General features: G+C 34.6%; 1 protein-coding gene across 1 annotated transcript; it reads left to right on the forward strand.

Annotated features, from left to right (window-relative positions):
• Nucleotides 1–4984: 4984 nt before the first annotated feature.
• LOC142241164 (uncharacterized) lies at nt 4985–11286 on the forward strand. Its single transcript, XM_075312913.1, has 4 exons — nt 4985–5144; nt 7936–8292; nt 8355–8518; nt 10949–11286. Exons 1-4 carry the CDS (start codon nt 5073–5075, stop codon nt 11154–11156), a joined length of 801 nt encoding a protein of 266 aa, XP_075169028.1. The 5' UTR covers nt 4985–5072; the 3' UTR covers nt 11157–11286.
• Nucleotides 11287–13504: the final 2218 nt, after the last annotated feature.

The raw sequence follows: 13504 nt of genomic DNA on the forward strand, positions 1-13504 counted from the left end.
AGCAACGCTTAAGAAAATTCCAATTGTATCTAAGTAGAATTAGGAATTTGTGATTTAACTAAAAGCTGTCGGCGCACATTATGTAGATTCTATGGGGCCTATTCTGGTTTTCTGTTAGAGGTTAGGTTAGGTTAAAGTGGCAGCCGTTTCAGGCTCATTAGGCGATTAAGTTTCAGACTCACTTAAGGCCGACACACAATGAACATGCAGCTTTATTCTTCGCTTTTTTCTTTGCTTCGAAAAAAGTTGAAACGTTCATAATTATATGAGAATGCGCACAATAAATATAAGCTTGGTGCCGAAGCGTGAAAATAAGTTAAATGAATTTTAACTTTTTCGGCTTCTATAGGCTGCTTTGCTTTTGACGTTAAAAACATTTGTTGCTTCCAGGTTTGTATAGGGAAATATAAGTTTGTTTATGTTTATGAAGCGACAAATATGATTTTCAATGTGTGTTGGAAAAAAGGAAGCAGCTTTAAAGCAAAGAAAAAAGCTAAAGCAAACGCCTGCTTTTTTCATTGAGTTTCGGCCTTTAGACTATTCAGTCCATTGCAGGGATGGAAAATACAATTTTTAAGAAAGTACAAAAAAGGTATTTTTTTGAGCGAAAAGGTAAATTTCAAATAAAATTCTATTGGAAACTTATTGTCAAGGGCTCCTTTAGAAATAAATTTTTGACCAAATTTTCAACAGAAATAAAATTTTCATAAAATTTACTATGAAAATAAAATTTTTACAAAATTTTCTATAGAAATAAAATTTTGACAAAGTTGTCTATAGAAATAAAATTTGGACATAATTTTCTATGAAAATAAAATTTTGACAAATTTTTTCAAAATTTTCTATAGAAATAAAATGTTGACAAAAAAGAAAAAAAATTTTTTTGACAAAATTTTCCAAAAGAAAACATTTTGACAATATTTTCTGTAGAAATAAAACTTTGACAAAACTTTCTGAAGAAATTAATGTTAGCAAAATAATATTTTTTGATAGTTTTTGGTAAGATTTTCTCCAAATGTTGGTAGATTATTTTTCTCCCAAGTTTCGACCGTGACTGTAATGGCTTTTATAAAAATCGAGATTTTCTTCCCACATGAACTTGTCTGCTTTGCCAGATTTGAAAAAGACTATTAGCAAATAAGTTTGTTAAAGACTGTCTCAAAATATTAAAATATTATGTCAAAACCATTGTACCATACATTTGATATCGGCTCAAAAATGTCTACACAAAAGGTACTAAATCATTCGCGGGGGTACTACGGTACTGACCAAGGTGAAAAAGTATTGAAAAAAGTACTATAGTACTGCATTTTCCATCCCTGGTCCATTGTGATACCACATTTAACTAAAAGTACTTATTACATATGGGCACTTCTAGTTTTAACACTGAGCCTTCTCTAATCATTTTCCAGAGAGAATAAAAAGACAAGAGGACGAAGCTGTGAAGCGAAACTGCGTCAGTAGGTGGCAGTCATGAGGAAAATTTCTCTAATATCATGCAGTTTTTGTCGGCACTTCTCTCAAATATCATACAGTTTGCGTCGGCGTCACCCAGTGCAGTTCTCTGCCGGCATTACGAAACGTAAGGAAAATAGGATTTAGAACCTACTTTGTAATAACAAATGTTCTTTTATATAAATTTTTTCATTCCATTAAATTTTTTCGCAGACAATTTGAAATTATAACTGCCGATGCCTTAATAAAGAATTTATCAAAACAGCGCATCGACCGCAACGTCGGTTATACCAAAGCTACAGGCATTGTGCGACATCTATACGGTTGACATTTGTTGTTTTTGTAGAAGAGAAATTTTCGTACTCTTGTTATCTTAATACTCTCTGCATTTTCTTTTGTTGAAGTAACCAGATTGTTCCAAAAACATTAACAGACTGCTTAATTTAACGGTTTCCCGGTCCACCGGTAATCTAAAGCTATATGCCCCTAAAATTCGCTTACGCCTTACACAAAATGCATTATTATTCAACCGTCGAACTGAACGGAACGTGTTTTTCAATAGCGGAGTATTTCATCGTAATAAGTACTTATTACGAATTTCACGTGTGGTGGAAATAATAAACCACCATGCAGCGAAATTCAAAGTCATCCACTGGGTTGCTAACTTCAGGGCCCAGTGGACGGGTAACGACTGAAGTTATAAATTTGGACAGCGACCAAGAGTCAGGCCCAATTAGTCGACCTGTAGACGGGTCGACTGGCGGTGACACTTTGGAAAGACGAACCTTTTCTAAAGTGACGACATCAAAAGAAGGCAATCCCTCTCGAAAGAGATTCAAGGAACGAAGAAATGCTTTGTTTATCCTAAAGAAATTAGGATCAATCGACCCAAGCACGTTGTCGGCTAAGCAAAGCGATTCCTTAAAATGGGCTCAAGGAATTCTTGAAGCTGGAAAAAGGGAACTATCACCGGATGAGCTGCCATCCTCTAAACGGGATCAAAGATCGTTTGCCTCAGTTGCAAAAGACAGCCTTGTGATGGCTATTATTAATAAAGGAGCATTGGACGGTATGATTCCAAGGCACAAATGGGGGGAAATTGAGAACGCGATGTCTGGTGTCTACTCAGAGGTGCGAAAAAAGTTTCCCGGACCAAGTCCTCGACGGCAAGATGCTGGATGGTATCAAGGACGATATAAGCTAATAGCTTTTGCAGACCAGGGGCCAAATCACCGCAGTCGAAATCGAGTACTTCGTCGTCGTCGTAGTTTACACGGATCACCGCAGTCGTTATCGAATGGTTTATACTCGAAGTTGAACACGATAGGTAGCATGCTATCGAAAACGAAGTATGTAGTGATTTTTGAGCAGAAAAAAGGTAAACAAAAAGAAACAAGTAGTTGGTGAAAATGGAAGTATTATTTATATATTTTTGCAAAATACATTTAAGAAAATATAATATTACTTGCATTTAGGGAAACGGAACAAAGAAGGTAATGCTCAGTAGCCGCTTCAAAAAAAAACTCCTTTTTTCAAGAACATATTTAAAAGCTTCTTTTGACAGACAAAAGCGTCTTTTAAATCTATGGATGTTAAAAACACAGTTAAAAGCACTCACTTCAAAATAGAATCACTTACAGGCAATGCACTTCAGGCAATGCTAAACGACTGATTTTGTCTCGAATATTTTTCCTTATTAATGCCACTTTGTACTCGACCTCTGAATCCGAAGACGAGGAAAACAAAAACACATGGATTCATAATAATTTTTACACATATACATATTTTGATCACAAAAATTTATTTTGAAATCATCTTTTGCTTCCAATTTCTTATTACCATATGTTTACAGCAATGTAAAAAAAAGTAGTAGACAAAATAAATTACGATCGAATGCCAAAATTTTACAGCGATCAAATGTTTCTCGATACGAAACAGAACTCGTTGACGAATGCGGTGATTTGGCCCCAGAGGTCTATGGATTGCTTTAAAGCTGCATTGATGCTAATTGGTGAAGTTTGGGAATGAGCCGCTTTGGCACCTGCAAGCTCATGCTGCGTGAGAAGGCTGTTATGATGGCAAATGTTCGATGGGAGAATTGCACACACAAGAGGTGTTTAATTGATTCCTTTTCCTCCGCATCATGAAAGCTCATACAGTAGTCATTACACTTCGCACCAATAGTTTTCGCAAATTCGCCTATCAGCCAGTGACCCGTTATATCAGATATCAGGAGTGATATCTGAGGTCTTGCGAACCCTAGCATATCTAGTGTGCGGTTTCAGTTTAAATGGGGCCATATTTGCTTGGTGTCGTTACAACCCTTGTAATTCTCCCATCGGACATTGGCCATCATAACAGCCTTCTTACGCAGTAAAAGGTTAGGTTAAGTTATGTGGCAGCCCGATGTATCAGGCTCACTTAGACTATTCAGTCCTCCTTTTTATAGCCCAGTCCGAACGGCCTTCCACATTCTAGAGAAACCACTTAGAGAAGCTTTGAAACCCTCAGAAATGTCACCAGCATTACTGAGGTGGGATAGTCCACCGCTGAAAAACTTTTTGGTGTTCGGTCGTAGCAGGGATCGAACCCACGACCTTGTGTATGCAAGGCGGGCATGCTAACCATTGCACCACGGTGGCTCCCAGTAAAAGCTTGCATACCAACAGATTCTAGTTCCCCTGGAATATGTAAGGTAGTTCCTAGCCTTGCTAACTCATCTGCTTCGCAGGTCCCCGGTATGTTCCTATGGCCAGGCACCCATTTTAGGTGAATATTGTACTGCTCAGCCATCTCGTTGAGAGATTTGCGGCAGTCGATGACCGTTTTCGAGTTAAGGAACACAGAGTGCAAGTATAGTATTTATAAATAAAAAACACGTAATTAGATTTTGATGCACTCTCTAGTGCAGTCTCCTCTTTATTAATTAACCAAAAAACAATTTACTTTTACTATCCCTAAGTTATAGTTAGAGGTGCACACCTGTGAATATGCCTTGTCAGCATATTCACACGGTTGCACATAGCGAGTGTGCATATGCGTGAATCGAGTTACACTCGTAGACGTCTGGCATATGCACACTTATTGCAGGTTGACTCTCTGAGTATATATTAATGCCAATATTTATTGGAACATTACTTCTCAGCCAATTCACCACCTCTATTTTAGTGTTTTTCAGCCTGATTGGGTAATCGTGCTTGCACATAAAAAATTGAATCCCAAGAACATATTTTTTGGTCAAAACATACAAATGCTGTTTTTGGGTCGTGTTGAAGGAATTTAATTTGTTTCATTTGAAAGGGATACAAATATTTTTTCTGCGTGTATCTTAGCCTTTTCGTAGACACAAATAATAGTAGCTAAATATGTATATAGGGTATAACGATTGATCGAATGATATCGTAAATACAAGTGAGCATATTTGTATGCCCATATCCAATATCTATACGGCATGCATATCGTGTTTTATTAGAAGTTGATAAGGTCCACAAATTTCATATCAAAATGGATAAAAGCAGAGAAGAAACTAGTGTATTCAGTATTAAGAAATTGTAATCGCTACAGCTAAGAACGATTTCCGTATTTGGAATAATACCAGGATACCAGAGACTGCAAAAATGAGTATCCTAGTTCGCTGGTTATTAACTGCTATTGCTTGTGGATTGTTGGGAGTATATTCAGTCAATTCGGTATGTGTATTCATTTTCTTTGGTGTTATCTGTTATTTGCTAACATTTGAATCCATTGAATTAAAAATTGAATGAGGTTTTCCACGGAAATAGCCTTTTTACACTAAATTGAATTTATTGGGAACAAATGGAACATATGAAAAAATGGTGTTTATATGTTCAACATCTAACATTTTACATCTTTCAATTTGACGTTTCTGCTATAAAGCAAAATTTGTTTCCCTTTAATAATTTAAAAAAATGAAATAAAATTAGCGAAAATAATGAAAACTTTTCGATTCATCTATTTGAGAAGCAAAACCAATTATTTATATAAAAACTGGCGCAAAATGTTATGTTTTGTTGTTTATTTACTATTACACACAAGAAATTTTAAAATTTTAGTGTATTAGTTATTTATGCGCAATATTTCCAAAAGCTCAATATGAGAATTTGTAGTTTGTTGGGCGTTTTCATCTATACGTTTTAGCATCTTTGTAGCTTGCTGTCCACGTTCTTGTAATAACACATTCCTTTTCACTCCTATTGAAACCATTAAAAGATATATCTTTACTCATGATACATATTAAATTTCGTCCGCATGTCTGTCCTTGATGGACATGAGAATTCTTTCTAGTTCCGCATGTATAACAGAACATTCTCCTCCGCTGATGAACACACGTTGAGAAATTCTTGTTCTTGCTAAAATTATGAGTTATTTATTGACAAAGAATAGAAATAAAATTACAACATACTTACATGAAACGTCAACTTCCATATTTTCAAATAAAAATGTTGAAATCTATATTAGTGATGACACTTTTCTAGTGAAACCACCTAAAATGTGTTAAACATTTTGAGATGCACGACATCAAAAATATTAGGACGGATGAATTAAAAATAATAAAAACAAATAGATCTAAAGCTTGGCAAAATAAAGAATTTTATTTAAACTGAAAAAGATCGAACAAGAAACAAAATAAATCAAGTATGGACAAATGTTAAGATCTTTGCCAATTTTTTTTAGATATGTGTAGTGTAAAAAGGCTATAAGAGTGTTAGTGTCTATTCTACGGTTGCACCGGGATTATTCATAATTTCGAATTTTTAAATTGAAGTTCATCATAAAATTTGTTGTACATTGTTCGAACATTGCACTGCTTATACAATATTCTTGAAAATGCGGACAAACACTATGTTTGTAGAATAATTTATTTATTATTACATCAGTGACATTTCTGAGAATTTCAAAGTTTCTCGGCTGTAAAAAATAAGTTCCCTGTCAGTTTCACTGTGCCCACAACAACAGACCACAACCATCTCTTACCTATAAAATGTTACCACACCCAGAAAAAAGTGCCTTCGAAACTAAAGGAAAAAATGTTCATCAATATAGTTTATCCATTTTATTTCCATTAAGGTAAATTTTTGTGAAAAATAATAAAATTTACTCGTTTCAGTAAAAAAATCCTAAACTGTAAGCAGTTAGGAATAGTTCATTAACTAGAATAAGGCATGAAATTTTACTCATACTATTTTCTTCGCTGGGTATAAGAATTTACTACTGAAAAAGAAAATTTTATTCACCGATAACAAAGCATTCGTAAAAATAAACAAAAACCGAACTAAAACCAAGTTTCCTCAAAATTAGTAAAATTTCTTATAAAATGATAATTGCGACTTCCTTTATAATAGAAAGTTTTTCATACATACGAACAACACTTGGCATAGAAAAATATTTTAGTTCATTCGTACTAAGAAGTTGCAATCCTTTCAAAACTTAAGGAAACACCCTTGTTAGAATATAGGAAATTTTCCTAAATTTCTATTGTCTACCTGTAATCGATACCTTTCATCGTAATCGATGTGTTTGCGCGTGGGTGTAATCGATATATTTGCGCGTCGGTTGTTTTTTTAGTTGGAATCGCGTTGTTTTGGTATACGGAGAGATTGTTAAAAAATAATATGGTAAAATAATATAATAAATAACAAATAAAATATATAAAATATTTGTTATTTTAAATTAGTGAGAAAAATTTTCGTTTTTTTAAATAAATCTATCAATGTTCGTGATAGTGTATAAAGAAAGAAAACACCAGCAGAATAACAACCCTTTCATTTGTCTTCATTTTGGAATCTTCAATTATCAGGTAATATTCAGTGACACTAACCTTTTGCAACAAATATGTTTTATGATTTTTTATATTTGTAGGTATTGAAATTGTAAAAGGAGGACAAAATCGTTAGGCAGCAACTTATTAAAAGTGAAAAGTACAAGAAGAAGAAAAAGTGCGTTTTACAGTTGATAATATCACAATTGGAAATAGTGGAATAATAAACTAATATTTCAAAGAGATTCGATGCTGTTGATTCTTAATAAATATATTCAATATATTAATAAAACATGTCCTTTATTGAAGATAAAATTGCTTATAGAAATAAATAAAATTGTATTTAAAACCGAAGGTAGGCAGTTCTAATTATGAAGTAAAAGTTTTACCACAAATGTGTAAGATTTGTCGAAATGAATGAAAAAATTTCAATAAAATCATTCCATATATGAATTCAAATTAGTTATATGTTTTCATTCTGTAGTATAGTGGTATATAAATATAGGAAAATGTTAACTAATATATGGAATGCATTATTCCTAATTTCTACGAAAATCACATCGTTCAAACAAATAAAAATGTCTTTGGCGCTATACGAAGTTCAACTTTCTTCACAATGAGTTCATTTTAACTTAAAGAAGGGGTCACCTTTTTCTGGGTGCACGGATCGTATTCATACTAATTCTCTTTTGTAACTACAGACATGTCAAGAGTGTATGGCAAACGATGCCTATTGCATTGACGAAACATCCTACTATTTGTGCCTGAATGGAAATACTCCTTCAAAGTCAAACATATATACTTGTAAAGATGGAGAAGTTTGCACCGATGATGAAAAGATTTGTGTACCGAAAACAGTTGCAAGTTCTGTGTGTTCTGGTAGCTGCAGTCAATGTTCTGCCGGTAACCGTTACACTTGTACAAGTAGAACCAATTTTGGGCGTTGTATTGATGGGAAAATCGCCATTTCCAGTCCATGTGAAAAGGACTACGTTTGCAGTACTGATATTTATGCCACCGCAGGGACAGTATGTGTCCCTGAGTGTGTCGCAGAGTTCGTAAGTTGTATACATATTTTACTTTTACTCGACATTTTTTGACTTGGAATCTACTCACATAGCATGGGGTAACACCAACATGTGCCAATGAGGAAACAACAACCACAACTACAACGGCAGCTCCATTTGATCCGGCTGTATACAAGACAATGTGCGAAAATGATCTTCCCAATCACAGCGAAAATCCTTTTTACATTCTCAATGCTTTAGATAACACATGCCAATCGTAAGTACAAACAACTCATATCAAATATGTGTGCGGATGTTATTTAAGATATGGCGATATTCTGGAATTTTAAAATTTTTCTTATGTTTCGGTGGAAAAATAATATGTTTGGATCTCAAATTTTAACACTTTATTTTCAAGTGCAAGCATATAATGTACATAAACTAGTATAACGTGCTTGGGACATATATCTTAAGATGTTAGATTTTGAAACGTCAAATAGAGCGAAAGAGAATAGAGAAAACAGATGAAGATGGCTATGGAGATTTAAATGAAAGACATCAACATAACACAGCAAGAGATTGAAATGAGAGCAAATGGTGCTCGAGAGAAATATTTTTTGTGTATTAACGTGCTTCATTCATTTCGGAATTACCACATTCCTCATCAGCATCCTCTACTTGCACCAAAACTATCAACCAATTATCAGAATAAATTCAGGCAGTTCACAAAACCCAAAGTGAACCACACTTGAACCCTCCGGAAAACGGTTTATGATAGCTGGCTTATGCCGAAATAAATTCATACAAACATCTCTCTTTCCCTTTGCCACCATCAAATCATCGATTTGAGTGCAGTTGGATGGGTTTATTTTAAGCGTGCTTTCTCTTACTTCATTCGTGTTTTGTTTTTTATTGTTGGTTTGTACTTCAATCATATTTGTTGTTTTGATCTCAGCTTTAAAACCATTGTGTTGACTAAACTACAAGAGTAGCTTAACCAACAGAGGAAAAGAATGTTTGTCAAATTTATTTGGGCAAAGCCCTATAGACTGCAAGATGGTTGGATGGACGCACGTTTCGGAATTACCCCATTCCTCATCAGCATCCTCTACTTTTATATATTTTTCATAAAAAGCAATGCTGTGGAGTCGAATTCGTAAAACCAAAGTTTGTTGGAACATACAATAAAAAGCACAAACCCGCTCACAACCTGCATTCACTGACTTCTACCAATCAACTGATCGACGATTGTGTTTGTTTTTCTGTTGATAGTTACTTCGTGTCGCATACAAAGTTTCGTCTTTGCTAAAGCAAAATATTCTATCTTCACTAAAAATGCTATGTTTTACTCGTATCGTGACGATTACAACAAAATCAAAATATTTAAAAGAACTGCACAACGAATCCTCTTGAATGTGATGGCTCTACAATGTTTTATAGCTTGTACAATTTAAATTCCATTAAAGTCTTCAATCAAACAACAAAAACGAAGTCGTGGAATAAAGCATTTGCTACTTCCAATATCGAAAATAGGTTTAAGACCATACAAACTATAGATAACGAAAGATATGTAAAACTGCAAGTTTAATTACAACAACTTAATGTGTAGGTTTTGTGTAGTCGATAAGCAATACTCGAATAATACATATTTAAAACAGTTTGTTGAAAACAACCAAATGTTAAGAAACTGGAATTAATAATTTGGGGCTTTAAAAAAATATGCTTAGGGTAGGAGTCTAGAACAATTCTATATTTTAAACTAAACTAAAATAGAACAAAAGTCTATTTAGAGGTCCGATCAAACTACGATGGTGGGCAATAAAATGATCAATTCAGTCCATGTTCTAGTCTAACCATCATCATTGGAAGCGCGATTACAGTCATCTCATCATTTTTATAACACCGTGAAATTTTGCCCAGATTCATCTATATCTGGGCAAAATTTCATAATTTCAATTAAAGAAGATTTAATGTCGCAAACATTTTATACTAGTTTATGAACATTATATGCTTGCACTTAAAAATAATGTGCTAAAAATCCAGATATATAATTTTTACACCGAAACATATGAAAACCGTCCGTGTAAATACATATGCCGAACAAGAATAATTATATCGGTCCATTTTTGGAGTTCTATTAAAAAAGAGTTCAAAATACATTACCCGCAGTCGGTGTCAGAACAGGAAATTTTCTTAAACAATCATCTTACAATCAATCCTCAAACTTATCATGCTGCAAATAGTAAAGTATTTTATTTAATATTCTGTAAAATGAACCTAAGTTTTCTTTCATGATGGGTTCACAGTTTTGTGTGTATACTGACGACGATTATATTTTTATAAAACCTCGTAAAATCAAGGATGGAAAACATTGAGCGCATTGATTGAAACTGTCATATTTCTCAACTCATATTTCCAGAAAGTAATTATTCCTAAAAAATATATAATTTTCTTCAAAGCAGGAAATTTTATTATTTATTTCTTGAACTTTTACACCGATAGTACTAAAAAATTTGTTATTAAAATTAAACCAACGAAACAATTTACAATAACTGCAATGAGACTTTTTGATACGATTTCTTAATTACACACGGATACATTTCATATTATTAACTAACATTTTCGTAATCCCAATGAGAAATATTTGTTCATATCCCAATTAAAATAAAGCTTTTATTACCTTTCAAATATCTTTTTCTATAAAAAGCTACATATATTGCGAAAGCTTTAATGCTGTCATGGAAGCCCTCCTTATGAAGTGTAAAACTGGATACTACCACCCACAAGAAAATAAATGCAAGAATGATATGCCATCTGATTGTATGATCGAATCATCATCGGAGTCTTCAAGCGTATCCTCATCGGACCCGCCTTCAACCGACCACACACAGGAAAGCGTTGCTTCATTAAAATAATTTAGTTAAAAAAATCAATGTTTTCTACGTTCAAAACACCAAAAAAGTAACAAAGCAATTTACGTATTATATTTATTGGAATAATTAATTTTTTATACAATAAAAAACTAAAATATATAAAAAACTAAAATATATACAAAAAAAAGCCATTAGTGTAGAAATCTATACATCGTTTATTCCCCGGTGTCCTTGTACACCACGCCTCACTGTTGGGAATTAGAGTCTCAAACTTTTTGTCGAAAAGTGGTTTCGCCAGAGTGTAATCCACTACGTTAGGCACATCTGGCATTATTTTGAGGACCGAACTGTGACCGCCAACTGTTTGGCCAAAATGTCTAAAGGCAATAGATGCAGCATGACATTAAGGGAATCTGTTCCTATCTTACTGAATGCGCCTGACATACACAATTAAAGTTCAGCTTCCTCTCCAAAATAATGCCAAGGTATTTTGCACACTCACCAAATGGAATTTCAATACCCCCTAAGGATATGGGCTTAACCGTGGGAGTTTTGCGATCTTTGCAGTACATGACTAATTCTGTCTTTGCATGATTTACTCCAAGACCATTCTCTTCCGCTCATTTCTCAGTCATTCGGAGGGCTCTCTGTATAACATCTCTGATTGTGAATGGGAATTTTCCCTGACTGATAGAGCCACATCCTTTCTTTTTCTAGGGAAACCGGAAGGTTGTTTATAGCAACATTCCAAAGAAGAGGTGATATAACTCCTCCTTGGGGAGTGCCTGTGGTCACATACTTTTGTATGTTTGCTTGTCCTAGTGTGGCTGAAATACGCCTCCTCATTAGCAGTTCGTCTAACAGCCAACATTCAAAGTTGTCAGTCGATATAATATGGAGCTCGGATGGACGTTATTGAATGCCCTTTCAATGTCTAGAAACGCCACGCTTGTGTTTTCATTGACAGATAGTGCTCTTAGGTTAGGTCTTAAGTAGGAATGAGGGTAAGCTGATTGGTCGGAAATCCGCACATATATTATCGTCCTTGGTACCATCTAGCATCTTGCCGTCGAGGACTTGATTTTCTGTTAGAACGCATTCAAATCGCTTGTGTTCGTGAAACATGCATTTAGGAAGAGTACAATGTCCACAAATCAACTTCGTCTCGAGTTATAAACAAAGGATGCACAAAAACTGTGCACTGAGGTAGGTTAGGTTAGGTTAGGTATAGTGTCAGCCCGATATTTCAGGCTAACTTAGACTATTCAGTCCATTGTGATACCACAGTGGTGCACTTCTGTCTTACCGGTTTCTATGTTAAGCTCAATGATAAGGGACCTCCTTTTAGAGCCGAGTCCGAACGGCATTCCACATTGCAGTGAAACCACTTAGAGAAGCTTTGAAACACTCAGAAATGCCACCAGCATTACTGGGGTGGTATAATCCACCGCTGAAAAACTTGTTAGTGTTTGGTCGAAACTGGGTTTGACCCACGACACTGTGTATGCCCCCGAGGCATGCTAAGCATTGCACCACGGTGGCTCCCTGAGGGAGAAGAAAACCTAAGGCTAAGCCAAAAGACGATCATATAAACAAATGAATTATGCAACAATTCACTCAAATATCTAAAAAAGTAAAAAAATAAAATTCAACTGAATATATCAGCCATAACGATCAGATGTAGAGCTTTAGAAGTCCGAGTGAAATTATACATAAATGTCAAAATCCACTTATTTCCAAGAAATATTTGTTAGAGCGCTTTCAATTTCCACAAAAATACCTTAAATTGCCTGAGGAGAATTGCAAATGTCTTATATTTTCCTACAATTCAATGTTTAACTTGCATGGCTCGGATGGTAGACTTTCCGAAAAGAAAGTTTTATTTCAAGAAATACAAAAAGTTTTGTCAATCATTGTGGGGGCTATATTATGGTCTGGGCTGTTTTTCTGGCCAATTCATTGGACCGATTTCTAGAGTCGAGGGTATTATCCTGTCGGAAGTCTATAATCTTGCGTTCACTCAACAATCTGCGCACTGTTCATTTTCAGTCCTAATTCACTTATCAGAGACTCTTGTAGTTTTTCAAAGTTGTGATTCCCCTTTCGCTAGAGATAAAAAGTTTAGCGAATCCTTTCAGCGATTTCTTACCAAAAACATATTTCTGGAAGTCTTCCCAGCCCATTAATGGACAAAACTCCACTATCATCAAATGGTCTGATTGACTCCTCTATGTCATACAATTCGTTGCATAGCACTGTGCCATCGAACTTTGATTGTTTTGTGTTTTGTTTACATACTGATTTTTTTTATTTGTATGCGTTTGCTTATTTATTTGCTCATTGATGGTTTGTTTTCCTCCTTATGTTGAAACTTTGTTTCATATCTTCCA

This window comes from Haematobia irritans, chromosome 5 (assembly GCF_050003625.1).
Source record: "Haematobia irritans isolate KBUSLIRL chromosome 5, ASM5000362v1, whole genome shotgun sequence".
In the NCBI taxonomy this organism is placed as follows: domain Eukaryota; kingdom Metazoa; phylum Arthropoda; class Insecta; order Diptera; family Muscidae; genus Haematobia; species Haematobia irritans.